Consider the following 26,720-nt stretch of genomic DNA (forward strand, 5'->3'; position numbering starts at 1 on the left):
CAACCCTGAATGCTTCAAAGACCATCCAAAAGCAACTTCCCCATCCTTGGACTCCTGAAATCATAGCACTTAACTCTCTCCACTGGCCTTCAGCATTTCCAGTGGGTCCTGAGAGACCCCAACATTTTACTGTTTGTTAATTGTTGGGCCAAGAACACTATTGTTTCTCTACCATCTGTGGGTGCCCTCTCACTTGCAATATTATTTCTCTCTTCAGGAGTGGCAGCTCAGAGAAGGCAAAAGTATGACTTCGGGGGTCAGAATCCACTGGGTAGTGGTCATGTGACCAAGTTGTGTGCACTCTTGCCCCCCCATGTCTGTCTGTCTGTCTGTCTCTCTGTGTGTGTGTGTGTGTGTGTTGGTTCCCTTATCTGTAACACTCATCTGAGTATTTCACAAGTCAGTATGTAGAACTACCAATGCAAAGGTCTGTAGGACACACGTTTGCTGTATTCATTCAAGAAATGCTTACTGAGAACCAACAGAATGGTGCACAGTGCTGGTGATGGAATTGTGACCGCAGGGAATAGGTGAGAGCTGGAAGGAAGGCTGTGCCCTCTCCATTAAAAGGAAGGGGAACTTACTACAATGCAAAATGAATGGATGGATGGATGGATGGATGGATGGATGGATGGATGGATGGATGAATGGATGAAATTCAATGGCTGCCTTTTTACCTATATAAGATAGAACTTGGTTTTCATCTACCTCACCAATGCTCAGCTCATGGTGTCTGTTCTCTTCCCTTCAACACCCCCCCCCTTGTGTGTGTGTGTGTGTGTGTGTGTGTGTGTGTGTGTGTGTTTTGAAGGACTCATCACCTGCATACAAAAATACTCTTTTCTCATTTGGCGAACACTCAGTCTCTGTTGGATAAGCATGTAAAGTTGCCTTTTACATTTTACGCACTTCAGGGCGGTGAAAGCGGAGGCCTTGAAGGCTGCTTATCTCATGCCACACAGATAAACGAAACTGCCACGGTTTATGATGCAAGAAGCTCTTGTTTGGGGACGTTGGGGACATTGAGGACCTCCTTTTTAAATCACCCTTGGATTATAAACCCTTTAGAGCCGAGAGGATAGTGTTTTTGTTTAGTGCATAGTTAGCATTGTGGTCTGTGCTAGGCTTGTTCAATGAATCTGGTCTTAGATATGCTAATCATTACACCTTCTCACTACACTTTGCAGGGATTTCTGTGTGTGTGGAAGCAAAGGCTGGAAGGTAAGCACAGACCTCTTGTGTGCTTTGTGTACACTGAGCTCTCACGATGCAGCCAGACTCTTCCTCAGTTGCTGAGCAAGTTGCTTTCTCTCTTTATCTCCACAGAACCACCCTGCCTGGCCATCACAGGCTTTTTAAAAGATCAACTTCTAATAACAAGAAAGAAATATCAAATCATGCAGCTGGATATGTTCTTAAATCATTGTTGATTTAATTCCTAAAAGCACCGTCCTGCATCTGTCTGTCTGTCTGTGTCTGTCTGTCTGTCTGTGTGTGTGCGTCCATGCCAATTTAAGACTACACGCCATGTGGATTAATTCGGTTTGTTTAACATGGCTTTATTTAAGCAAAAGCATAAACTGCTGGTTGGCTAGAACTTCAGAGGACCTCCCGTCTCACTCTCTGTGCCTCAATTTGGGCACTTACAAAGCAGAAGGGCTGGCTGGAGGGCTCAGGCTTTTGAACTCCAGTGTCAAGCCTTAATAGAGCTCAGGTTCGGAGGCCTCAAAAACAGGTCCTTTCCCCAACCCACAGTCACTGGCCTCATCCCAGCTGCTCCCAAGAGATCTGTGAGCCTTCCTCCAATCTTTCCTATGATGCCATGGGCTCCTGGGAGACAGGGAGCAAGTGGTTCCTTCTCTTACCTCCGAGGTGGCATCTGCACACTTCCTAACTAGGACTAGAGTCTCTGCCATTGCTTCCTGTGTGAGGGAGCCAGCAAGAGGTGCAGTTACTCCGGCCAAATAAATACGCGTTCTGTTTCCACTTATCTTCAGAAAATTGTCCTAAATGAGCCTGAGATTGATTGGGGTGGATGGCTTTTAGCTTGGTCAGCAGTGAAGCCATAGGATACACAAGACTTAATCTCATTCGTTCAGTCATTTTATTAAGCACGTTAAGGGAAGTTTTGTTGCCCTACTGCTTTTAGAAACAAAAGGAAGCCTGGAGTCGAGTGCTCATGCTCTGACTGTGGCTCTATTAGAAGTGTAGTGAGAAAAGGGGAGCCCAGGCACTGTTTAGGAGCTTAGGAGGTCACATGCTGAACAACCGTCACTTACCTGGGTGTGCAAACTCACTGTCCTTTATTACCTACTTACTTTTATCCCTATGTGTGTAGCCAATGCTACGTTTTATGAAAATTATTATAGGAAAAAAACTGCTTTCCTTATCATTCCATAGTATTTCCTTCAGTTGGCTTTGAGCCTGGAGGTAACCTGCTCATTATTTGGGAAGTACATACATGGGTCTTTTCCTTACTTTAGTGGGTAATGGTACATTACAAGTACATTATGATTAAATTATGAAAATAGCGTGTTTTGAGTGATTTTAACAGGATTGATCTGTGCTACTGTAACAAAACATCTCTCATGTTACAGATGGAGGTGAATATAAACTGTTGGAAGAAATTGATGATGCCATGGGGGCTATGGGAAGGAGATTAGAATGGGGACAGAATTCTAAGTTTCGCTTTTGAAACATTTATCATTTTTTTATATTAGGCTAGCCTGGAACCTACTATTCACCCATGCTGGCCTCGAACTCATGGCAATTCTCCTTCCTCAGCACCCCGAGAGCTGAAATTACTGCCATGAACCACCGTGCCTGGCTTCTCACGTTCTGTCTACTGTTCTGTTAGAAGCTACCTCAAGGGATCTAGGGAAGTCATTTAGGGTCTCAGATCCTTAATTTCTCCCGCTAATAACATGAAATGATACTTTCGTTATTCTGCCTCGGTTGCAAAGGTGTTCGTGAGGATGTAAACATGCTTTTCGTGGAAGATTAAACTACTTTATGTATAAATAAAAGCTCATATTAGAGCTTTTCCTATTAGACACCCTTGGTGCAAAACAGACAAGGTAGCCAGAACCACAAGTAAACACGTTCCTTAATCCAAAATGATTCCTTGCGTATTTCCTTTGGAGCATCTTTCCCAGATGATCACTTCACACACACGTTTACTGAAGAAGAGATAAACTTTAGTTCCTATTTTACACACGAGATACTGTAATGTATCCTAGACCAACCTACATGATACTGCTAAGATAGCTGTTTAAAATGGTGCCTGATACCTCTAGTTAGTCAGTAGTCTATGAGCAGGGCTTGGAGAAACTGGTTTAGGCACAGACAGGAGTTGGTAGCAGTCATAGTTGCAGTCCTTACCATTTTTCATTCACGTCTCATTTTCCATCAAGTGAGCGAGCCATATTTTACTGGAGCCTAGCCCTCGTGTTGGACAGCGGGAGTGGTCTTCATTTTTATAGAGAACAAACTACCTGGGAACAAGCACTGTCAGGCATATGGCGTTTAAAAATACTTTGTATTATTTCCTTAGGATAGATTCCCAGCAGCAGAATCACTAGGTTAAAGGATGTGACCGTTTTTCTATGGCTTTGAAACCTACTGCTGAATGGCTTTCCAAAAAGGTTCTGTCTGTTTACCAGGCCATCCGAGATACAAGGAAGGGCTCTACCTAAAGTACCAACTGGGAGTTGGTGTCATGGCTTTTAGACTTAGGGTGCAGGAACGTACAACCTCGTCTGAGCATACATTTCAAATATTTAAGGCAAAGACAAATCATTTTTAGATGCAGAAAAGTGGGTCTTTCTAGTTTTCCTGTAATTATATGATGTTCTCATATTTTTATAAATCTGTGCAGAACTGCATGAGGCATACATGAATCCCTTTCCAAAGTAAAAACCATTTTTTTTTTGTAATTTACTGTTTAAATTTTGTTGCAATTTGCCTGGCTGAATACATTTTCTCCTGAGCTGGGGGTTGTTCTGTTGTTCCGAGTGTTGCACCTCCTCTCTGCCTGCATTAAGAAGCCAATTATTCTGATTTTGCCAAGGAGTGAAGTCTTAGGAACTGTTTTAGCGTTCGTGTTTGGAGTTGAGGTCTCACTTTGTAGACCAAGCTGGCCTGGAATCCGTGGATACTCTTGCTTCAGCATCCAGCTATATCTTATCATGCGTATGTGAACATACATTACAGATATGATAGATATGTTTTTATAATCTGTTTCATGTTGGCAAGTAAGTACTTCCAATCACTTTTAGTTAATTGCACAAGCCTTTTTGCTGTGATTTAGACGGTCACCTATATTAATTACTTTACTGGGTTTTTCGTGATTAGAATTGTTCTTTCAGTTTTTTTTTCTTTCCTCAACTTTAATATTATGACAAATAATATTAAACTCTAAAGTAGCCTGCCTAAATCCTCTTTACACAAGAACAGAACTACACACTGTTACAACAGCCTCTGCTTTTACTAAGCTCATGCCTGTGTATTTATTCATACTTTGCCCCTCCCTTCTGTAAAGATATCACTTGCTCATTAAAGTAAAACAGCAATGAACACAGCGGGGAAAGTTTATCACCTCCATCACGAAGCACTCAACTTTATGGAATTCTCTTAGGGGTTTTAGTCTTGGAAGCTGTAAAAATACAGTCCATAACCACTGAAAAATAGTTGTTTTTGTGTTAGTGTGCTGCTATGGCGTATAAGATAGACAATATACTACCTTTATTAGTATTTGCTGGAAATCTGTTTCTGTATGTATGCATACTAGTCGTGTGCATCACTGACAGCAGCGAGCTTCGTGGTGCGGGTGAATCTGTGGTGTAATTGTGTTCCTAAGCTGGATCTTCCCCCTTTTGCAGTGATATTTTCCCTCACATTTATTAACAGATGTAATGGCTAATCCTGGTTGTCAACTTGACTATATCTGGAATGAACTACAATCCAGGACTGGAAGGCTCACCTGGGATCCAGATCTTGAGGCTGGGAGATCAAAGTTTCGGACCTGGATCTTGGCCTGGAGATCTTGAGGCATAGTGGCTATGAATCCCAGAATACTAAGACAAGGAGACTCTGAGTTCAAGGTCAGCTGGGACAAAGCGAGTCCCAGATCCAGGAGTGGTGGTACACACCTTTAATCTGGGCCACACCTTCTGCTGGAGACTTGTGTAAGGACATTGGACAGGAAGATCCCCTCTTAGCTGGCTTGCACTTACTTGCCAGCACATCGGTTGGAGTCTACTGGCCTAGTGGGACTGAGCAACTACTAGATCCCTGGACTCCCCATGCACAGCTGACCATTGTTGGGGAGTTGGGCTACAGACTGTAAGTCATCATAACTAATTCCCTGACCATAGAGACACTATTCATAAGTTCTGTGACTCTAGAGAACCCTAAGACAACAGATCTATCCTTTAATGATAATAACTCTTGTCGTTCTTCTCCCCCTACCCCTTCCTCCTCCTCCTCTCTCTCCTCTCCCTCTCCCCTTTTCCTTCTTCTGATGCAGGGTCTTGCTTAGGCTAGCCATGAACTTTCATGAGTCACCATGTCTGGCAAGATGGCTTTCTTAAAATGGAGAAATCTGGTTGAAAGGTCTGAGTACAGTTAAGGTTTCTGATAAAACCCCCAAACTGGGCTGGACGAGGTGAAACAGACCTCCTCACTCAGCACTCAGGAGACAGAAGCAGGCAGAGCTTGGTGAGTTCCAGGTCAGTCGGGGTTGTATAACTAAGACCCAGAAAAACTACACCCTGGCACCACTGTTTTCCTAACCAATCTTCATCACCTCTGAAAATGGACAAAGGGAACTCAAAAACTCAACTTGCCAGAATTTAATCATGAATTTTTTTTTTTAATGAGCAGTATCTCAGTTTAGGGTTTTTGTGTTTTTTCTACCACGATGCACTGTTTGCTGAGTTTGTACCACGTCCTGGAAGAGTTCCCTCCCCTTCTCAATCCTTTACTTTTCTCATCTATTTCTCCCCTTTCCTGAGTTTCTTCCCCTTTCGCCTCCTTCTGCTCTGTCTCCCACCTTTCCTCCTACTAGCACAGTTCATTTTTTTTCTCTAATAAGTAAAACACATTTCCTTACAGTTGTTCCTCTTTCACGACTCTCTCACGCCTTGAGGTGTTCACGGTGGAGGATCTTAATTCCTTAAAAGGTTTCAGGACTAAACAGTCCTCATTTGTCTCAAAGAAACAAAGCAAGAACTGATCACCTTTCTAAAGCCTGTGAAGCCAAGCCCAGGCCTACGGGCATTCCCACCCTTCGATCTCAGCCCTGCAGTGGGTTCCACACGTACGTCCTGCAGAGAACCCCAGATGAGAAGCAGTCCACTGGACTGCAGGGGTTCAGACTCTTGGCAGGTAGAGCCTGGTAAAGTACGGCTGGGTTGACCCGACTCCCCAAGAAACAAATCCCGTTCACTGAATAGGGATAGAAAGAGAAAAGTTTAGGGCCTGAAGGGTACAAGTGATTGCAAAGTACCAGCGAGAGCCAAAAGAAAAAGAAAAAAGGAAAAAGGAAAGAGGTGAAGAAAAGTACATAGAGGGAAGATACAGGGTGAAAAGAAATTACAATAAACCCACCCTAAATCCAGAGTAGATTAGCAAGTTTGTATTTTATATCTGGTGTGTGTGTGTGTGTTGCTATGAGTTTAGTTTTGTTAAGTCTCATCCTAGGTTACATGATAACACAACTCAGAAACTTCTGAAGCAACTAAAAAATAAACAAAGAAATAAAAGACATGGGTGTGTAATTAGAAAACACTGAGATCAAGGGAAGGCCTCTGGAAAAGCAAATCCCAAACTAAGAAGGTATGGTGTGTGCCTTACTTGTTCTCACAATTAAAAATACTCTGATGAGTCAGTGTTGATGGAAGAGGAGAAAGGGGGGTTTCAGTCATGGTAATAGCCAGTGCACTTGGATTAGGAGTCTTTGCTCTTACCTCTGATCCTTTTAGGATTGTGAAAGGCTGGCAGGACCCCATACTAATGAAGGGAGTGTGTGTGTATGGGAGGGAGGGAGGGACCAAGGGTTGGAGGGAGAGAGAGACAGACAGAGAGATGCAGACAGACAGACAGACACACAGAGACAGAGGGAAGTTGAGAGGGAGGAAACAGCAGTCATCATGTAGCTGATGTCTGTTTCTTGGTACTCTTTTGTGGCACCTTGTAGGGAAACTCCTGTGTATTTCAGGGGATAATGTACATGAATTTAGACTTCTATATCACCTAGAGTGCTTGGTTATCATGATGATCTGAACGTCAGACATGGACGTTGCAAAAACAATGAGAAAAGGTACAAAGCAGGGTGCCTTGTGAGGAAGGACTTCTCATCCAAACAGTTCATAATGTAAGAGTCGCTCCTGGGTCAGGGGGGTAACAGCATGGTATTTGAAGGACAGCTAGAAAAAGCACCTGACCAGCCATGTTAGTAAACGCAATGGGGGTGGGGGCAGCTGAGGACTTAGTATTACGGTGGCAGGGGCCTCTCTCAAAACTTACAGATCCTCTCAATGGTCTTCACAGCTTAACAACATGGGAAGTACTACTTGTTCCATGCCTCTTAATTTCTAATTTTTGCTTTCCCTTTGCCCTGTACTAGGGATCAAATCCAGGCCCTTGAGCACGTGGGCAAATACTCTATTATTGAGCTAGATCTCCCAGAACAGCTTGCAGACATTTTGCCAGGAACGTTGTCTTTATTGTGTATACTTCTCCAGTCCTGCTGGTCCCTCCAGGCTCGGCCTAATATAACTTCTCTTGGTTCAAGTCCATCACCAACTCCAAGCTGCATTAATAGCCCCAATAGTTAGTTTTGTTTTTTTTTTAACTTTAAAGAAACTTTTATTACATAAAGGTTGTCCTCACATAAATGAATACTTCTCTAGATCCTGTGGACCTAGCACAGGGCACTTCTCGACTTTGTATACAGTTGTTTCCACTCTCCACAGAAAGGCTGCTTCTGAACCAGTTACTTTTTAATTGGTGGTCAATATTGTTCCAATCCCATTTTCATTCTCCTGTAATAAACCATTTCTCAGTCTTTATTTTCTTTCTGCCCAACTACACACTGAGCAGTAATAAGTACATCACCAACTGCTTAAGAATTTGGTAGTTCCCAAGTATTCTGACGATCGGACTCCATGAATCCAAACTCACCAAATAAACTTCAGGCTACTTCTAGGGTATTGAATTTCCCTCAGAAGCCAAGGCTGCCTCCCCAAACAATGCCCAAACTGGCAGGCTGCTGCTCTAGAGCCCTTTCCTTAATGTAGTGTTGGGAGTTTTCTGATTCAGACCCCGTCCATCTGAACCCTTTCATTCAGTCAAATCAAAGTGTTGGGGCATTGATCCACAGACAGATCACTATCTCTCTTCTGACACGACTTTGTTCAAACTGGAATATCCTTCCTTCTTCCCATCCAGGTGAATGTCAGTGATGGGGTCTCTTCCAGACTTAGACCTCTTGGCAGGAAGTGAGCAGACTTGGCTCTGGACACACTTTTGGAAGGAGTTTATGTGCCTAGCATATACTAGCATATAACCCGTTTGTGTAAGTTTGCCAAATGGGTGTCTTTGAAGTTACAGATGTGACTTATTTAGTTTCGAGTAGCCTTTTTACCAAAGCTTTCCTATTTGGAGGAAAACTCGTATGTTGGCTCACTCTCTTTTTTCTTTCTCTTGCACATTGTCTTATCTCTTATGGCTCTGCTGTTCTAGCTTCTTCTGTGAACTCATTCTCCCAGCACCCCTGCCCCTGGACACTTGTGGGAGAGGAATGCACAAATTCCTTTGAGGTTCCATCACCGGAACATGGTCTCAGGAGCTGCAAACAGGAAGTTTCTGTACTTCTGTCTATTTTGTGCTTGGGGCAAAAGTGGCCTCCATTTGAAGATTCTGCAAAAAGAAAGGCAGGAGTAAAGCCACCTTCAGGATCCCTATCTAAAACTTTTAATGAAGACACTGCCTTAGAACCCTCCATGGATTCTCTATCCTTAAGTGGTGACTCTCTTGCAAAGCAGAGCCTGCCGCCAGACCTGTCAGATTATAACCCCTAAACTTCCTCACTCCACTTTGTACATCTTGAGCGGGACATTTAAAAAACAGTTTGGGATTTTTTTTAGTTTTCAAAGCGTCCAGAGGGCAGTCCCCTTTGGCAGCGACATTGCAGGATGGGAGCCAGAGATTAGCTGATGTTGGTCCCCTGGTCTCGAAATCCCATCCACCTCGCTGAGGGCCCAAGACTTTTCTTTACCTTGCCACACTTCTTTCAGCTCAGAGGGGCCAGAAGCAGCTTTCCTTTGCCTGCGTGCCTGGCCTCCTCAATAACACCATTCATCTCCTGCCTCTCAGGGCACCGGGGAAGCCCCAGCCACGCGCCAGGGTTCTCGCTCAGGTACGGGATTCCCGGGTAACCGCCCGGCCCTAACCTCAGGGGCGGGTAGTCCAATGGGCAGCGTCGGCCCGGAGGCGGGCTCAGGCCGGAAGCCACCCGCGGCCCCGCGAGACCGCGCCCCCGCCTCCTCCTCCTCCTCTTCCAGTACGAGCTCGGCGGCCAAGGGCGCAGGGGCCAGCCCGCCGGTCCCCGCCGCGCTCTTTGTCCGGGCCGCGCGCGGGCGGACGCGTGCGCATCTGCCCCCACCTCCCCAACCCCCCAACCCGGTGGAGAGGAGGCGCGGCGGGAGCGCGCTCGCGCGGGGGCGCGCGGGAGCAGCTCGCGCCCCCTCCGTCAGGCAGGCGGCGAGCACGCGCGCTCCGCCGCCGCCGCCGCCGCGCCCGCCCCTCCCCCGCTCGCTCGCTCGCTCGCTCGCTCACCCGCCCGCCCGCCCGCTCGGAACTTGCTGACTGCGCGACCGGGAGGAGCCGAGCCGAGCCGAGCGGGGCGGCGGGAGGCTGAGCGCGCGGGGGGCTCCCGCGTCCCTGCGCCTCGGCCGGCGGAGCGCCCACCCCACCGTGGCTCCCGGAGCGCGGGGCGGCGCCACCCTCCGGCCGCAGCGCGGCACTGCACGGCCGCCTGCGACTTTCGATGTTCCACACTCCCGGGCCGGAGCCTCGGCGGCGGCTTTTTTTCCCGCCCCCCCGGTCCCCCCCCCAGGCTGCCTCCATTTCCTCAAGGAAGGTTCCTCGGCGCTCTCCCTCCCCCACAGCGTAGCGGCGCACGAGCGGGCCGGGCGGGCGGCCGAGGTAAGGCGGCGGGGCCGGGGCCCGCGTGGGGGGCGGCGGGGGCGGGGGCGGCAGCTTTGTTCGCGCCGGGCGCCGCGCTCCTCAGTCAGCCGCGCTCGTCAGTCAGCGGCGCGGGGCGGCGGGTCCCGCATCCCCCGGCAGGCGGGCGGGCGGGCGGGCGGGCGGGCGGGCGCAGTGGCGCGGTCCCCTGCGCGGCCCTCCCCACAAAGGACCGCGGAGCTGCGTGGCCCAGCGCTAGCCCCGGGGCGGGCGGCGCCAATTTGTTGCACTTCTGGGGGTGCGGGGTGGGGGAGGGCTTTTGTTTGTTTGTTTGTTTTGCCCTCGGGCTTTTGGCCGCTTTGCGGATTTTTTTTTTTTTTTTTGACAAAATGTCGGTCGGTGAGGGAGGAATTGAGCGGGGAACGTCGATGGCACCCGGAGCTTTGCAGAAGGTGCAGTTTGGATCCTGCCCTTCCCTGGGTGGCAGCTCGGGCTTGGCCCGGTGAAGCCTCGCCGCCGGCCGTGGGGACGCCTGTGGGGTGGCTGCCAGTTGGATTTTTTTTTTTTTTTTAATTCGAGTGCTGTGTTCAAAGGCTTTCGGTGCGCACGGGAGGACCCGCCACCGTAAATAAGCATATGGGCGACTAACTGGGTATGTTTCCCTCTGGGAAGGAGGATTTGGTAGCTCAGACCGGTGTCAGCCTGTAAATATTTAGACGGCATTAGTGACTTCTGAACATTCTCAGCGAGATCTGTTATTTACAGTTGTCATATGTTATTAATGCCCGTTGCCCAAGTTCCCTGGCAAATCTGTTTCATGCCTTCTGAGAAAGTAGACAATTGATAGATTGTCTAAGGGATGGGGAAAAATGTGAGTGGGTTTTCTAACTTGCATTTGGTAAATCCCTCAACGACTGCATTATAATACATGCCAGGCTCCCTGTAACCTTGCTGTACCGTAATAATTACAGGGACTTTCGAATCCTTTTCAATGAGATACTCTCAAAGGTGCTTATTGAGAGAGGAGCATGCTGCTGGGCTTGCTTTCTTTCTTTTTTCTTTTTTCTTTCTTTTTTTTTTTTTTAAAGATCTAATATTTCTCTATGGGTCCCTTCTCTCCTTAGAAGTTTTTCCCAGAGATAACTTCACCAAGATGTCCAGTGATAGGCAAAGGTCGGATGATGAGAGCCCTAGCACCAGCAGTGGTAGTTCAGATGCAGACCAGCGAGACCCTGCCGCTCCAGAGCCTGAGGAACAGGAAGAAAGAAAACCTTCTGCCACCCAGCAGAAGAAAAACACCAAACTCTCTAGCAAAACGACTGCTAAGTTATCCACTAGTGCTAAAAGGTAATGTCTACAAGGGAGGACTCACATTGTCAGCTTGACTTCCCTCCCATTGGTTGCTTTTGTTGGCTTAACTTCAGTGGCAGTAGTTCAGAAATACTTCTCCATCAAACGTAAACGTATTTGAACTTGAATGAGCTGTCATTCTGCGTGTGGCGTGTGGCGTGTGGCGTGTGTGTGTGTGTGTGTGTGTGTGTGTGTGTGTGTGTGTGTGTGTGTATACAGTTTTCCTAGCACTATTGACTTTAAAGCAAGTGTACTTTGTTCTGTACTATGGTATGGTAACTCGAGGATCGTCTCCAGAAGAGCTGGGGCTCATTCTGACGGATGAAGGAGTTGGCAAGGGAAATTTGGCGAACCCAAATTAGATGGTCCATTGGAGAGCTTTCCTTTTGTGAGTCATGCTTGGGTGAAATTGACAAATCTAGAGGCCAGCAGTGCTTCTCTCCATAAAATTGAATGGTCAGAAATGACAATATTTACCAGAAAATTGGTCAATACCAGGCTTGGCCATGGTGGAAGGCAGCTCTTAAAAGTGTGCTTAAATTTTGCTTACAATTTGTAGGAAGAGGACTGAAGTCTTGCAGCACAGGCGCAGCCGTGGGTGCGCTATTATTATTCCACCTTCTTGTGAGGGCAAACACAACTCACAAGTGGCCAGTTACCATTTTAGGTGCTACCCAGTGACTGAAACCACCCCGTCCTTCCTCCTCCTCCTCCTCACTCTAGCACTGCATGAGCTTGACAGTCTAACAACAGGGGGAAAGTCCAAAGTGAAAGATCATTTGTTCACGATTGGCTTGAATTTTCTGTGGTGACTGGAAAGATTCTGCCAGTGGAACTCCCAAGTGGTAGCAGTGTTGGGTTGTCCAGAGAAACCAGTGATTAAGATGAAATGTGCCCACTTTACCCAGGACAGGTGTTTCGTTGATTTTCGTAGGGTATAAATGAAGGAAGAAAAATGTAAAAACTGATCAGATGTTACATTTTTATTGTGATTCAAACTTTAATGATCACTCAAATGCTAACAGCTTTAGAATATTTTATTAACCAGGAACACTATTTGAAATAATCTGAAATGTCCAATTTGTTGTAATCTTGTGGAGGAACATATTAAACATGTTCCGAGTTTTGAAAAATACCCTGAATTTGAAGAAAATCAGCCAGTTGCCTTTTGCTTATATATTTATCTATCTTCTTCCCCACTGCAGATTTATTGACCCTTAAAGGTGTATCTAAAATCAGAGAAGACACACTCATAGCTAATATGAATGCTACTTTGAAATTTTCATTGGCAAAGATATTTACAAATTTTAAACTTTTCTGAGAGCTAAAATATTGCCCAAATCATTAATATGCTCTTGTAGCAGTCTATTAATTTTTAGCTCAGTAAAAAGTGACTTGAAGTCATTGTCAAATTCTCTGGTGTTTTCCCTCCTCCCTTTTTGTCTCATTTGCATATAAGCTTGAAAAGAGAATTTCTTTGGTAAAAAATGTTTTTTAATAGATTATATATCCTTCACTGAGTAGTCAGAAGGGGCTATTTCCCGAATCAGGTGTAAATGACTCACTTATTTACAGTTGCACGTGAGAAAAAGAGCCGCAAAGTTTCTGCTAAGGGATTTGGGTTATGCCTCTGAGAACAAAGAGGAAGCAGCCATGTTAGCATTACTGAAGGCAAAGCCAGCCTTGCATTTAACTGCATGGTGGTAGAGGGCAGTGTAATTCCCCGGTTGCTCTGTAGACTACCTCAGATCCTTTTGGTTTGTTCTCATTTCACTAACAGAATTCAGAAGGAGCTAGCTGAGATCACCCTTGATCCTCCTCCTAACTGCAGGTAAGAAATAAATTCTGTTGTTTGGATATTCGGGGATGAATGATCGCGCATGAACCAACGTTACAGCCCAAGAAGCTGGCTGCATTCGTTTCCTTTTATCTTTTGAAGTGCACCAACTAAAAGTGCACTAACTACATTAACTAAGTAAAAAGGGGAGAAAAGAGACTCTGGCATGTACACATTGTGCGCTTGTGAGTACAGGATTTTGTGCTTTTGAGATTAGTGTGATGGTGCTGATTTTGCTTGTGTCTGGAGAGCATTTTTGTTCACAACCATATTTCAGTGATTTCTAAAATTTTCAGCCTTAAAGAACTGTTTGTGTGCAATCTGAACCGACTTTCCAAATTTAGAAATTGCTGAATGCAGTGTTAGAAAATGTAAATGCAGTAAACAAGAGTATAGCTGGGTTTCTTTCTTTTTTTTTTTTTAGTTTATTGAATAACTTGCCTTAAGGGTAAATTTTATGTGCTAAACAATGGGTTTCAGTTGTATTTTGGAGGATGGATTGTTGGAATTATTTACATTCTAAGCAGTTGTCCTAATTACTGGCGAAAATTCTTAGTAAATAGTAAGTAAGTTGTAATTATGGGAAGAATTTCACTGGAACCCAAACAGCTAATGGTTGCTTTTTTTTTTTTTTTTTGTCATGTGTTTCATTCTCTGTTACTTTTTAATTTTTGAACAGTGATTATATGGCTTATGAAATAAATCAAATTTAGAGATAAATTTTAAATAATTTGCGTAGAGAAAGTTGCTGGTACAGTTGAAGTCATGGTACAGTTTGGTAGGAAAATTCCTCACTGTTTACTCTATTTCTGTTATAAATTCTGTAGTTGCTTGTGTTGATCAGACAGATCTCTGAAGTCATCTGTAAGCACAAATATAATCACTGACCTTACTGTATATGTTAAATCAGATCTGTTGATAAGGTGATCTGATTCTGCATTTTCCAATGGATTAATAATTTCGCTTATTAAAAGTAGGTATGTCTAACCTTAGAGGATTAACTTATGAGCTGCCTGTCCAATACAGTAGCCACTAGCCACATGTAGCTAGTGATGGCTTTACTTGCGGCTAGTTCAAATAACATGCTAAAGGTGTGATATATGTACTGGATTTTAAAAGCTTAGCAGAGTATAAAATTTTGCTTTTACATGTTGAAGTGATAATATTGTGGCTATGTTTAATAAAGTAAAAGTAAAATTAAAATTGTTTTTACTCTTTTTAGTTTTTAGAGAATGTACAACTAATTATGAATGACTAATGCTACATTTTTGCTGCCTTAAAAATAAGTACATTGAGGTATTTCTGTCCACCCTCCTAAGTGGTCCGTGGAATCTGTGTTCATTTAGGAATGTCAAGTTGTTTGCTCTCTGAAAGAATAACTTAATTTACAACACACATACTTATTTCTTTCAGTATGAGAGATGTAAAGACCAGAGGAAAATCTCTGCTGTTTAAAAATTGTGTGTAAGATCAAACATAAAGGTAGTTGATTTTTTCTGCAAATAGCAAAATGCAGGGGACAGGAATAAATCAGGTGTACAGAGGGTGGTAGATGTGTTGAATGCCCTTGGATCAGAGCTCTAGTAGTGATGAAGACAGTTTGTACATTAAACCCAGCATGTTTCCACAAGGTCACCAAGAATTACTTTAGAGAAAATAGAACCTTTCCATGGTGCAGAGAGCTTTATTTGTCCTGAATTTTTCTTTTGTGTATCAGCCCATGAGATAGCGCTAGGCATTTGGCAGTTAGACCAGTGGGAGCGTGAGGCTTGGCTCCTGCTTGTACACAGCAGTTGTGTCTGTTTTCCTCGCTGGGCTTGGTAACTGTTAGTATTGCAGGTGATGCCTTTCAGTTCTCCATTCCGTACTGCCTGACTTCCTTTGCAGCTGTTTAAGGAATTGGGAAAAAGTGGGCATTATGAAGTGTTTCTTAGCACTTTGAAGTTAGGCTTTCTTCTCTTATATGCCTTACTTGTAGAGACCAAATACTTTATGTTTAATTTTGTGTGGAAGGTCTACTCCTTACTGGGTAGGAACTTTGCAGATTGTTTTAATGCAGGCAATGTTGAATTTTGACAGAGAAGCCTAAATTCGTATTATTATTATTATTATTATTATTATTATTATTATTATTATTATTATTATTATTTCACCTTTATGTCAGATTCTGAGAACACCACTGTGTTCTCAAAATTCACAGGTATTTAAATGTTTATTGTAAGGCTTAATAGAAATTGTATGCTTTAAATTTACTTTTTATTTAGCCTAGCATATATCTCTGTATCTCAGGGGAAAAAAGTTGAGGGAAATGCAGGGAAATTTGTGGGAAAAAGGCAGATTCCTCAGGCTAGGAAGATTTTTCTTGAATTTCCTCCTTTATTTAGCATTGTTCAGTTAGGTCTAATCACCCGGAGTGATCAGGTATTGATTTAACCGTTGAATTGCATGCCCTTAAGCTTGATGGCAGGTTGGTAGATGCCTTCTTTTTCCTGGTAGTAAGAACGTTGATAAAGGGGTTATGTCTGGTGATTCGATTGTGTTTCCGCTTTGGAATTATGAGATGCTGCTGCAGGGTAGGACTCCCTTCCCAGTTCTCTTAAGAAACCCTCCCAGCCATGGCCAGAGGTGTCTTCTAGGTGACTTCAGACCAAGCAGGTTGCGCATGAAGATTAGCCCGCTGATGCATGATGCACTGTGTACTTTATTTACTCACGGCTTCCATTTACAGCTTTGCCATCCAGGCTTCAGAGTAGGCTGTAAATAATCATTGACAGTAATCTTACTTTTTGCATGTAAACCAGTACAGAAGGACTTGGATTGCTGTAAGACCTAAGATATTTCTGTTCCCAGAGGAGTACCTGAAAGAGTACCCCTGCAAAGTCATGGTTTTCTTAGTATCTGTTCATGTGCCGTTCAGATAATGTCAGGAAGTAGGTGGGAAGAATAAGGACTTTTGAAAAGTTACATGCTGTAAATTGTGTTCTCTTCACTCAACTGTTTGGTACTCTATACCATATTCTCATCTAGAATGTGACTGTGTAACAGCAGATGTACTGTGTTTGCTTAAAAAAAATTAGATTTACTGGATGTTCAGATTTAGAATGACATTATTATTATTATTATTATTATTATCATCATCATTATTATTACTACTACTACAATAACAATAACAACATCTACAACTACAACTATAATAACCAGGCCCAGGTTTAGAGAATAGAGTATGATAATTTTCTTTCTTCCCATGTCTTTCAACAGGAAAATATGTTCAGACATTTTTCTAGAGGTTTAGAATCTAGAGTATAAATTGTATTACACTTTTAATATTTTTCGTTTGCCTCTTAATCAGTGGTTTTATGTTGGGGCAGTGCCTAAACCTCACCCCCTACCCCCCAAGAACAGTTGCCAGTGCCTAGAGATAGCATTGTCCTTGAGAATTGAGGAAGAAGGCTACTAGATTGAGAGGGTAGATGCTGGACGGAGGTGCTGCTATTACAGCCCCTGTAAAGACACAAGACAGCCCCCTTCCCGCCACCCCAGGGATGATCAGAACAAAAGCATTAGTGACTAGTAACGCTGGGAGGGACATTGTACATACCTCTTCCTGCACTCAGCTCCTAAGTCAGGGGACAGTTTGCTTTTGACTGTTTTCACTTATGATTCTTTCCTAACTGATGCCCCCATCTCTTGCTAGTCCTGTATTAGTGTGTGTCTTATATTACAATTATTACAATGTATGATGAAGCCACAGGGATTGATACCGTGAGTGCCTGTTAAATCACAGCTTTGGAGCTCAGAAATGCTTTCAGTAGTGTTTCTTTTAGGTCTCATAGCTGTTGATAGTACTATTGGCATGGTTTGGCTTTAGGCTGGTTTATCTATGGTGCTCTAAGGAATAGTAAGGAATGTAAGGGAGAAGTATGCAGGACCAGAGATAGTGGTCAGTGGTAGAGTGCTTGCTTAGCATGTGTGAGGTTCTCATATACCATTGAGGAATCACCAAGGTTCAGTTTTACACTAACTGAAGTGTACACAAGCAAGAAAGCCATTTGCTTTCATTTGCTTTTTGTTTTCATTATTAAAATACTAGTCTGCTTGATTGGCATCCCATTGCTGCAGTTTCATACTTCTTTAGGTTAGCCATTGGGTCCCGTTAGGTTTCACGGTACGTGAATTGCCAGGTTTTGCAAATGTAGTAGGATGTGATTACTGTGTTTTATGTTTACTTGAGACAGCACTCCATAATCACAATATGAATATTTCTACACTAAAGACTTGTGCTTATTCGTACTAAGTGGGATGAGTAGAAAGAATAAGTAATTTAAGACCAGCTCATAATTAGGCTTTGCTACCAAGTTATTTTGTGCCAACCTTACCAGAATCTGAGCTTTCCGAGGGCTTGGAACACAGCATGTGCATAAGTAAGTGCTGCCCAGGGTGGCTTCAGCTCTTCACTGTGGTGATCATAGCTACATTGCCTCGTAGTGGGTTCCACTCTCTCAGTTGCTAGTTTTGGATTACTGGTGTTTTGTTGTTGATTCATATCTTGTATGTTTACTAGAAAAAAAATGGATTTAGAGTTCTTTACTCTTAGAGTGTAACTATTTATTAGGGTATTTTAAAGGTCTTTATACTGGATTATTTTCTCACTTTGCTTTAAAAATACTGTTAATTTTTCTGTTCATTCTAGATATATATAAAATTACATAGAAAATATGTCCTTTAATACATACAAGGTATATTATTTTCAAATATTTATTGTCTTGAAGCAATTTACTGCAATTAGACTGTAGAGAGAAACACCAAATCCTGATAGCTGTGGTGCCATTACAGAGAAGCTTAGATGAGTTGCTGGCTCAGCATAGAAAGTGCATTTCTCACTCAGAAGTGGCCCAGGGACACTTCACTGTTGCTCTTCTCATGCAAACTGAGATCCATGCTTCCATCCTGTGGCTCTGCCACTTGGAACATGTGTCTGCTCAAGAGACTTGAAGGAGTCATGTGCTAGATTTAAGTGCTTCGGTCTGGAAATAAGAAAAAATTGGTTTCACAGCTGTGCCTAGCAAACTGTAAGGTGACTGTGTAAGTGTGAGAGAGAGTTCATGGGAATTCCATGAGAGACCAATTTCTCTGCCACAAAAACATGACTGCCTAGGATAGATGACCGTCATTCTTTCTAAGAGTAATAAGTAGTTGAGTAGCAGCCTGGCACTGAAGGATGCCTAGCAGTTCAATAACTTCTTAATACAGTGTTTTGTTTAAATCCTAAGTGGATAACTAACTTCTTTTGGTTTAAATTTGAAAAGTAAATCTAAGAGTTGTTGAGAAATCTAAAAGATGTAATATGGTGTATGTGAAAGAGTCAGTCAGGCATACATCTTAGCTAACTTCCGATTTGAAAGTAAGCTTTATCTCTTTCAAACAATATTGTTTGAAAACCTGATGAAAAGTATTCAGTTTGTGGGTTTTGGGGTATTTATTGTAAGTGTATTCCTTTGTCTTCTCTGAAAGTATCCAAAATGTTGATACTGCATGGTTTTAGAATTTGGCCCAAAGTGAGGTTCAAGCGGTTAAGTTGGAGGAGGTGGGCGGCTTCTTTCTCTAGCTTAGTGGTGCTGGCCTTTCTTTTTAGGGAGTGAGTATCATTCTGAAGGATTTTGTTCATAGGAAGCATTCCCAAGGCTACCAGCTCTTTGTTCTTCTCCCCTTGTAAGGACAGAGGTAAAGGGTTGAATGTGTTCATAGTGGGAAATAAACTTCTGCTTTCTGCTTATGGCTTTCCTGTGCACAAATGACAGGTCTACACATTGTTCTCTGGGTTACTATATGAGCAGTCCGTTTTTATGGGTTTGAATTTGATAAAAGTCTTTGCGCAGTTAGGAATTTCTGTGCTGCGTTGGAGAAAACTGTCAGCACCAAATTTTAGGAGAAGCTTAAAGCTGATAGCACATACATGTATCTTCTAATACTGCTGCCAGATCCACATTTGCAGATGTTGGCTTTGTATTAGATTCCTCATAATTGTGTTTTGTTTTCAGTAGTACCACAGTTTATGTAAAAATTATTTCTTTTAAACATGATTGTGTACAAAAATTGCTCTCAGAAATTATTGAAGTTTTTTCATTCTAATATGTCACTAGGAGCTGGTCTGTCCTGCCTGCCTGCCTGCCTGCCTGCCTGCCTGCCTGCCTTCCTTTCTTCCTTCCTTCCTTCCTTCCTTCCTTCCTGCCTTCCTGCCTTCCTGCCTTCCTGCCTTCCTGCCTTCCTGCCTTCCTGCCTTCCTGCCTTCCTGCCTTCCTGCCTTCCTGCCTTCCTGCCTTCCTGCCTTCCTTTCTTTCTTAAGCAAAATTGATATAATGTTCTTAGAGCGAGAGGCCAACTTTATAAACTTACCACTCAGATTTGTACCTTACATTGTGTTTCGATGCTGACTTAGAATTGCTTTGAGGTCGCATCTCTTAATGGTGTAGCAGTTTATAGGGATCTATACGTAAACAGTTTGAGCTTACATAGGACACCTGTGATGTCAGTTGTGATTAAAATAGCATCACTAATAATGGTTCAACTTGATGGGTTTGTGGTAAAAGTTTCTAAACTTAAGATCTGGTCCTCTGTGTGGCTTTTACTGTGTACAGTTGTTTTACGTTTACAGCTTTTTGTAACAAAACTTTGGAAAAGATTGGAAGGGAGCCCAGTAGCAATGCTCACTCACTGTCAGAGGTTACAGCCTGTTTGGAGAGATTTTGACCAGCTGTATGTCATTCACAAGAGGTTTTTCTTTCTGTTTTTCTCTTTTGCTCCTTCAGTGTCCAAGAGCAAATATACTTTGTCGTTCTGTTTAACATCCAGATTGTCTGGGGAAAAATAAAGACATATCTAGTCTGAAATTGCTTTTGGGAGTGTAACTGCGTATCTTCTGGGTTGAATGAAAGACCTACGGAAACATAAATTTTTGCTACCTCTTCGTTTTACTTTCCATTATTCACAAATCATCATGATGGTCTTCCCTTTACATCCGTGTCCCAGTTTTTTTTAAGTACCATTATTTCCCTTCTTGAAGATATTATTTCTAGATAGTTTTGCTATATAAAATTAAAAAGGTTTCTGACAAATGTATCTTTTTTTCCCCCACATTAGTTTTTAAGTTGAGAATCTAGAGTCCCCAAGAAAGTGAATTTCATAAGTGTGTGGCCGTGTGTTTTTAGGCTTTTAATGCTTCCCGTAGTTTTCTAAACTTAAGAAGTAGTGGCAGTAAAATGTAGAAGCATTGGCTTAATGATTTTATCCTTGCTGCATACTAGAGCATTGGACTAATCCTTGGATTTGGGATATATATATATATTTTTTTCTCTCATAAACACACACACACACACACACACACACACACACACACACGCACGCTCCAACTGTTACCTGTTACCACAGTGAGGTAAAATAATCTCCCACTTGAACTGCAAACGCATTTTGAGGCAAGTATGTGACTTATGAAATAGGCTTTCTTCATTTTATTTGTATGATGTCTGAAAAAATTTAAAAGTCGTTTTTGTTAAATTTGCTTATGTTTGCTATTAGCATTTCTGTTAAAGGGCTTTGTTTAAATTGTATTCATTTTGTTTTTTGCTTTTAACCCTGAAATATGTTGTAAGTGAATTGTTCCTCGATAGAGCACATTTTAAGTTTTTAAAAATACCGTTATGGAAACTATCACAGGTGCAGAAGGAAACAGAGCAGCATAACAAACACTTCATGCAGCCTTCGTCTGGGTGCAGTAGTCACCGATCTCTGGCCCCTTTTGTTGCATCTCCACAGTCCATCCCTGTAACTCTCCTTGTCACTCAGCAGATTTTAGCATTGCTTCCTCTCGCCCCCTTTAGAGTAGATATTGTAGGACTCTTTTTCAAAAGATATAAACTACTTTTAACTTAACTACAAGGTAATAGTAATAGTCATTATTCAAAATTACAAATGTGCTGTGAATGACTTTGCTGCTTCTAGACTTAACTTGGGCCAGAATCCATATAAAGCAGGTGAATCAAGATTGGTTAATGTGACTTTAATGCAGGGTTCTTCTCCCTTGGTCTGGGAATTCTTTCATTGGGGTTCATTTTCAGATATCTTGGATATAAGATATTTGTATTATAATTCATAGCAGTTAAGAAGTAGCAGATGAATAGTTTTATGGTTAGGGTCATCACAACATGAGAAACTATATTTATTAAAGGGTTTCAATGTTAGGAAGGTTGAGAACCACAGCTTTCCTGTCTTTTGAGCTCAAGATTTCTCCATTTTATTTCATTTTTGCATCTTTCTTATTAGAGAAACTGAGCTGAATTTGCTGTGGTATGTATTTTGCTTATTAGTTTCCTACTAAGTAATTTAAGATCTTTTATTTCCTTGGTGTGTCATTAAATTTGGGAGTTAGGGCAAGAGGCTTGATCAGAGACAAACTGAATTCATACTCTACCCTTTTCTTTTCTTTTTTCCCATTGTGCTGGTTAGTTATGTCAACCTGACAAAAGCTAGAGCTATCTGAAAGGAGGGAACCTAAATTGAGAAAATGCCTCCATAAGATCTGGTTGAAGGGACATTTTCTTTTCTTTTTTTTTTTTCTTTTTTTTTTTCGGGGCTGGGGACCGAACCCCGGACCTTGTGCTTCCTAGGCAAGCGCTCTACCACTGAGCCAAATCCCCAACCCCGAAGGGACATTTTCTATGTTATGTTAGTGATTGATGGGGGACAGCCCAGTGGTCCTGTGTTTTATAAGCAGGCTGAGCAAGCTTTGTGAAACAAGACAGTAAGCAGCACTCCCCATGGCCACATCAGCTCCTGCTCTAGGCTCTTTCCTTGTGCAAGGTCCTGTCCAGACTGTCTTCAGTGATGAACAGCAGTAATTTAGTAAAAGATAATTTAAAAAATGTTGTGTAGTGTCTGTTTATGTGCAGACATTTGTGTGTGTATGTACATATGTACCTGTGTGTTGTTACCTGCAAAAGCCAGGAGAAGGTTTCTGGTCCTTTGGAGCTGTAAACTGCCCCATGAGGGTGCTGGGAACCAAATTCAGGTCCTCTGTAAGAGCAGCAAATGTTCTTACTTGCTGAGTCATCTCTGCTTTATTTACTTAATTATTTTTATGACATTATTTTAAAATTTTTCATAGATATATTTTGGTCATATTGCCCTCTCCTCGCTAAACATAATGGTTAGGTCTTTTTTTGCTGAAGAAACCACTTAAAACCATTGAAAATGGAGAAATCCAGCTAGTATCCAGCTAGAAGCTTCCCCTCTACTGACTTGCATTCATGGTATTGGAAGGTATTGTATGGAGGAGAAAAGTAATCAGTCACATCCAGCCATGAACCTTGTGACCTACAACAGTGACCTACTTTATTTTTGAGACAGGATCTATCACTGAACCTGGAACTTGTTTGAGTAGAGCAGGTAGCCATTGAGCCACTATGAGCCTAATGTTTAACCACTCTTTCTCTCTGGGGTTATTGTTGAAACCACCATACCTGTCTTATGTGAGCACTGGAGATTTGAACTCTGTCTCTAGGCTTGAGGAGGAAGCCTTTGTGAGCCATCTCCTAAGACCTGTTACTTTTGAATAAGCATACTTCAGGCTAAGTCACTGGGCCTTAGGAAAAATTAGAAATAAAGGTATTTTGAAAAGTTAACAAAAGCTATTCCTTTAAACATGATGTCCTGGCCACTTGTTATTGTGGAGAAATTAAGTCTTAGCAGTAGAACAATAGAAATATCTTCATATCTTTGTTGAAAATGGGTTCTTTGTTGTAAAAGTTGGGTTGTTTCTCTTTTTAGTTTTTATTTCATGGGTATGGGTGCTTTGCTGTCATGTGTGTCTGCACCATGTTCATTCCTGGTGTTTGTAGAGGTTGACATTGGGGGTCTTCCTTTATTATTCTCTAGTGAGACAGTGTCTCTAGCTGAACCTACTATGGCTCGCCTACCTACCTACTTACCCTTGGGAATCCTTTGTATCTTTTTTTGAAATGATAGGACTATGATAAGCTACCAAAGCCTCTTGTCTTTCTCTGTTTGGGTCCTTGGGCCCAAACTCTTAGTCTCGTGCTTGAGTGCTGTGTTCTCTGAGCCATCTCCTCAGGCCCAATTTTATTCTGTAAGTGTTTGTTATGAAAAATACTTTTCGGGGCTGGGGATTTAGCTCAGTGGTAGAGCGCTTACCTAGGAAGCACAAGGCCCTGGGTTCGGTCCCCAGCTCCGGGGGGGGGAAAAAAAAACATAAGAAAAAAAATACTTTTCTTCTCTCAAAATTTCACTTTTTCACTCTTTCATCATGAAATCTTGTAGTTCATTTGAGGGTTGCAGGGTTATTATGTGCTGCTGTGCATGGGTGTGCTCACACAAACACGCACGCTGCTGCTGCTACCACCACCAATCACAATGCCACTGTGAATCCCTTTGGGTTATTTTGTTTGTTTGTTTTCGTTTTTCTTACTAGTGAGTTTTATTTACAGGCAAACCTCTGTTAATAGGATTTTCACCTGTTATTTGAAATATGCCTTTCTAATCTCTTCTATTAGCTTTGAATTCTAAGAAAAACCTGTTTTTAATGCCTGTTAGTCTCTTGTTTTTCATACCTTTATCACCTGAGGACCAAGTATTCAAATATATGAACCTATGGGGCCATTTTCTTTGAAATCACTACAAATATCGTGAATGTGTGCATGGGGTGTTTATGTGAGGTTGGGGGGTGGGGCATGAACGGTAATTCATTAGTTTAACACAATCTGAGGAGTATGTTTTACAGTATAGATATTTTAAAATTTGTACATTCATGATGTAACACTGTGTGTGTATGGGTGTGTGTGTGTGTGTGTGTGTGTGTGTGTGTGTGTGTGTGTGATGGTGGTGTTACATGTGCCCATGTGGAATCAGTTGTTTGCGTCCACCTTTATGTGGGTTCTGGGGATTGAACTCATGCTGCCAGTCTTACAAAGCACATGCTTGCCCTGGCAAGCCAATGCACCAGCCCTTTCAAATGATTTGAAATAAAATCAGCCTGTGAGTGGCTGTGTTCTGGCAGTATGTTTCTGTGTGAGTTGCTTATAAAATTGGAGTGTTTGTATTAGAAGTCAATGTTGCAGATACAGGATCTCAGAACAGATTGGCTCACAGGACTCACAGCTCAGGGTCTGTTTGGTCATCAGTGTCTCGTTACCTTCAAATTGTACTGACTTCTTCCTTCAGTTAACCGCAGTTTTAAACACCCCCTTTTATGTTCATAAACTAACTGGTAATCCTTTCAGCTTTCTCTTTCGGGTTGTGTTACCTTTTCCTATAATGTGACTTTCCATCCTAGGCTTTTTTTTTTTTTTTTCAGAAGTGTTTTCTTAGTGTATAATTAGTATTGATCTATTTAGTATTATTGATCGTTGAAGCTAGATTTTATCACCGTTATGTGTACATTGGAAAAAACCCAGTGTGTATCTGACTTGGTGCAGCCAATTACTCACTAGCAAACTTTAAATATTTTTATTTTAGAAAATGTTTTTATTTATCTGGCTCTGTGTACCTGGCCTGTCCTCCCTTTGTTTACATTGAGTACATCTATGGGTCACTTGCCCTGTGCTCTGCTCCAGTCCAGCTCCTCCCTAGAGAAATCACTTTCTTAGTTTGGTGTATATGTGTAGGTGTCATACCTACATGTATGTCTGTGTACATATGTGTGTCTAGTGCCTTTGGAGAATAGAAGAGGGCATCAGATCCCCTGGCACTGGAGTTACAGATGGTTGTGAGCTACCATGTGGGTTCTAGGAATTGAACATAGGTCTTCTGGAAGAGAAGCAGGCTCTCTAAACTGCTGAGCCATCTCCAGCATCTGTTTTAATTTTTCAAAAGCATACTTTATACTGACAATGAAGTTTACATATTGTATAACATTGTAACAGAATGACTTGATAAGTTTTAAGCAGAAGAAAAAGGAGATTTCATATTATAGTGCCTATCCTACCAAAACAGTTTTTAAATCATGTTTTCTAAATGGGTCAGTGTGGCAGATGTGTTCCATGATAGGTTGTGTCTAAGTCCTTTGTTGTTAGCAGTCAGTGAAGGTAAAAAGGCAGCCACACGCTCATCATCACCGCCTCAAAGGACTAACATGTGGGATTCATTCATTAGGAACTCAAAAAAAAATGGTTTTTTTTCTCCCTCAGAAAGTTGAGTTTACATATCTATAAGAAAAGAACTTATGGAATGAAAACTTAAAAAAAGTTGCATAGCCTCTTTCATGACTCCATGCTCTCCTGCCTATGGCCATCTTTCCTCAGTACCCTCCCTTGGTCTTCTTTCCAAGTTTTAGATAACATCGACACTTATGCCTGCTTTCATCTGTGCATGTATGCATTGTAGACTAGGGCTACACATATGAGAGAGAAGATGGACACATATTTTCATTCTTAGCTTTGATCCAGTCTCTTAAGTATACTTTCCAAGTCTGTCCTTTTTTCCTGAAAATTTTATTTCCTTTTTCTTTTCCAGATGAATAATATTTTACTGAGTCTGTGCCACTTTTTCATTATTCAGTTATTTGTTGATGGACATTCAAGCTGGTCCATTCTTTACTGTTGTAAATAGGGCAGGGACAAACATGGTGTGCAGATGCCTGGGTGGCAGGGCATGGAGCCTTGCTGGCATTTGTCTAAGAGTGGCACAGCTGTATTGTACAGTAGTTTCATTTCTGATTTTAAAGGAATCTTCCAACTAATTTCCATAATGAAAGTTAATTAATACTCCTGTAAGTAGTGAGTTAAAGGTTGCTTTTCCCCCATATACTCACAACATGTGTTGTCAGATATCTTGTCCATTCTGTTTGCGGTGAGGTGTTGTCTTGAAAATAGTTTTAAAATGCATTTTTTTTGATGACTAAAAATGATGAATTTTAAACAAACTGTTTATGGTTGATTTGCTGTTTTGTTTTCTTGGTGATTTTAATTTTGGAGTTATTTTTAAATTTTGGGTATTACCTCTATCTGAAATATAGCTGATAAAGATTTTCCCTACTCTGGCTTGCTAGTGTGCATTCTTCTGGGATCTCTTTGCCTTGCTGTTCAGAACTTTAATTTTATAGAATCCTGTCCGTTGCCTCATTCCTGTGCCATTATACTTCCGCTTGGAAAGTTCTTGCTTGCCTCCCAAAATCACAGTAGTTTTTCTCTGGTAGTTTCGGGATTTTAAGTCAGGTCTCAGATCTGATTCTCCTTCATTTTTGTGTAAGGTGAATGATATGGGTTTCTTTCATTCCCTGAACATGGATATCCAGTTTTGTTGGACACAGTTTTTAAATAGGCTGTGTTTTTTTACAATG

General features: G+C 42.2%; 1 protein-coding gene and 1 long non-coding RNA gene across 2 annotated transcripts in view; one reads left to right on the forward strand and one right to left on the reverse strand.

Annotated features, from left to right (window-relative positions):
* Positions 1–5,837: 5,837 nt before the first annotated feature.
* On the reverse strand, positions 5,838–9,450 carry LOC120101585 (uncharacterized). The gene is made up of 2 exons (XR_005502261.2): positions 9,281–9,450; positions 5,838–8,922 (listed from the first exon to the last, which is right to left on the reverse strand). It is a non-coding gene; the product is annotated as an uncharacterized LOC120101585 (long non-coding RNA).
* A 408-nt stretch (positions 9,451–9,858) lies between these two features.
* Ube2e3 (ubiquitin-conjugating enzyme E2E 3) overlaps positions 9,859–26,720 on the forward strand; it is a 55,987-nt gene continuing 39,125 nt past the window's right edge. The window contains exons 1-3 of the mRNA NM_001047857.4: positions 9,859–10,209; positions 11,313–11,535; positions 13,319–13,369. Coding sequence (NP_001041322.2) covers positions 11,342–11,535; positions 13,319–13,369 — 245 coding nt within the window. The 5' untranslated portion in view covers positions 9,859–10,209; positions 11,313–11,341. The remainder of the gene's footprint in view (positions 10,210–11,312; positions 11,536–13,318; positions 13,370–26,720) is intronic.

This window comes from Rattus norvegicus, chromosome 3, assembly GCF_036323735.1.
Source record: "Rattus norvegicus strain BN/NHsdMcwi chromosome 3, GRCr8, whole genome shotgun sequence".
NCBI classification, from domain to species: domain Eukaryota; kingdom Metazoa; phylum Chordata; class Mammalia; order Rodentia; family Muridae; genus Rattus; species Rattus norvegicus.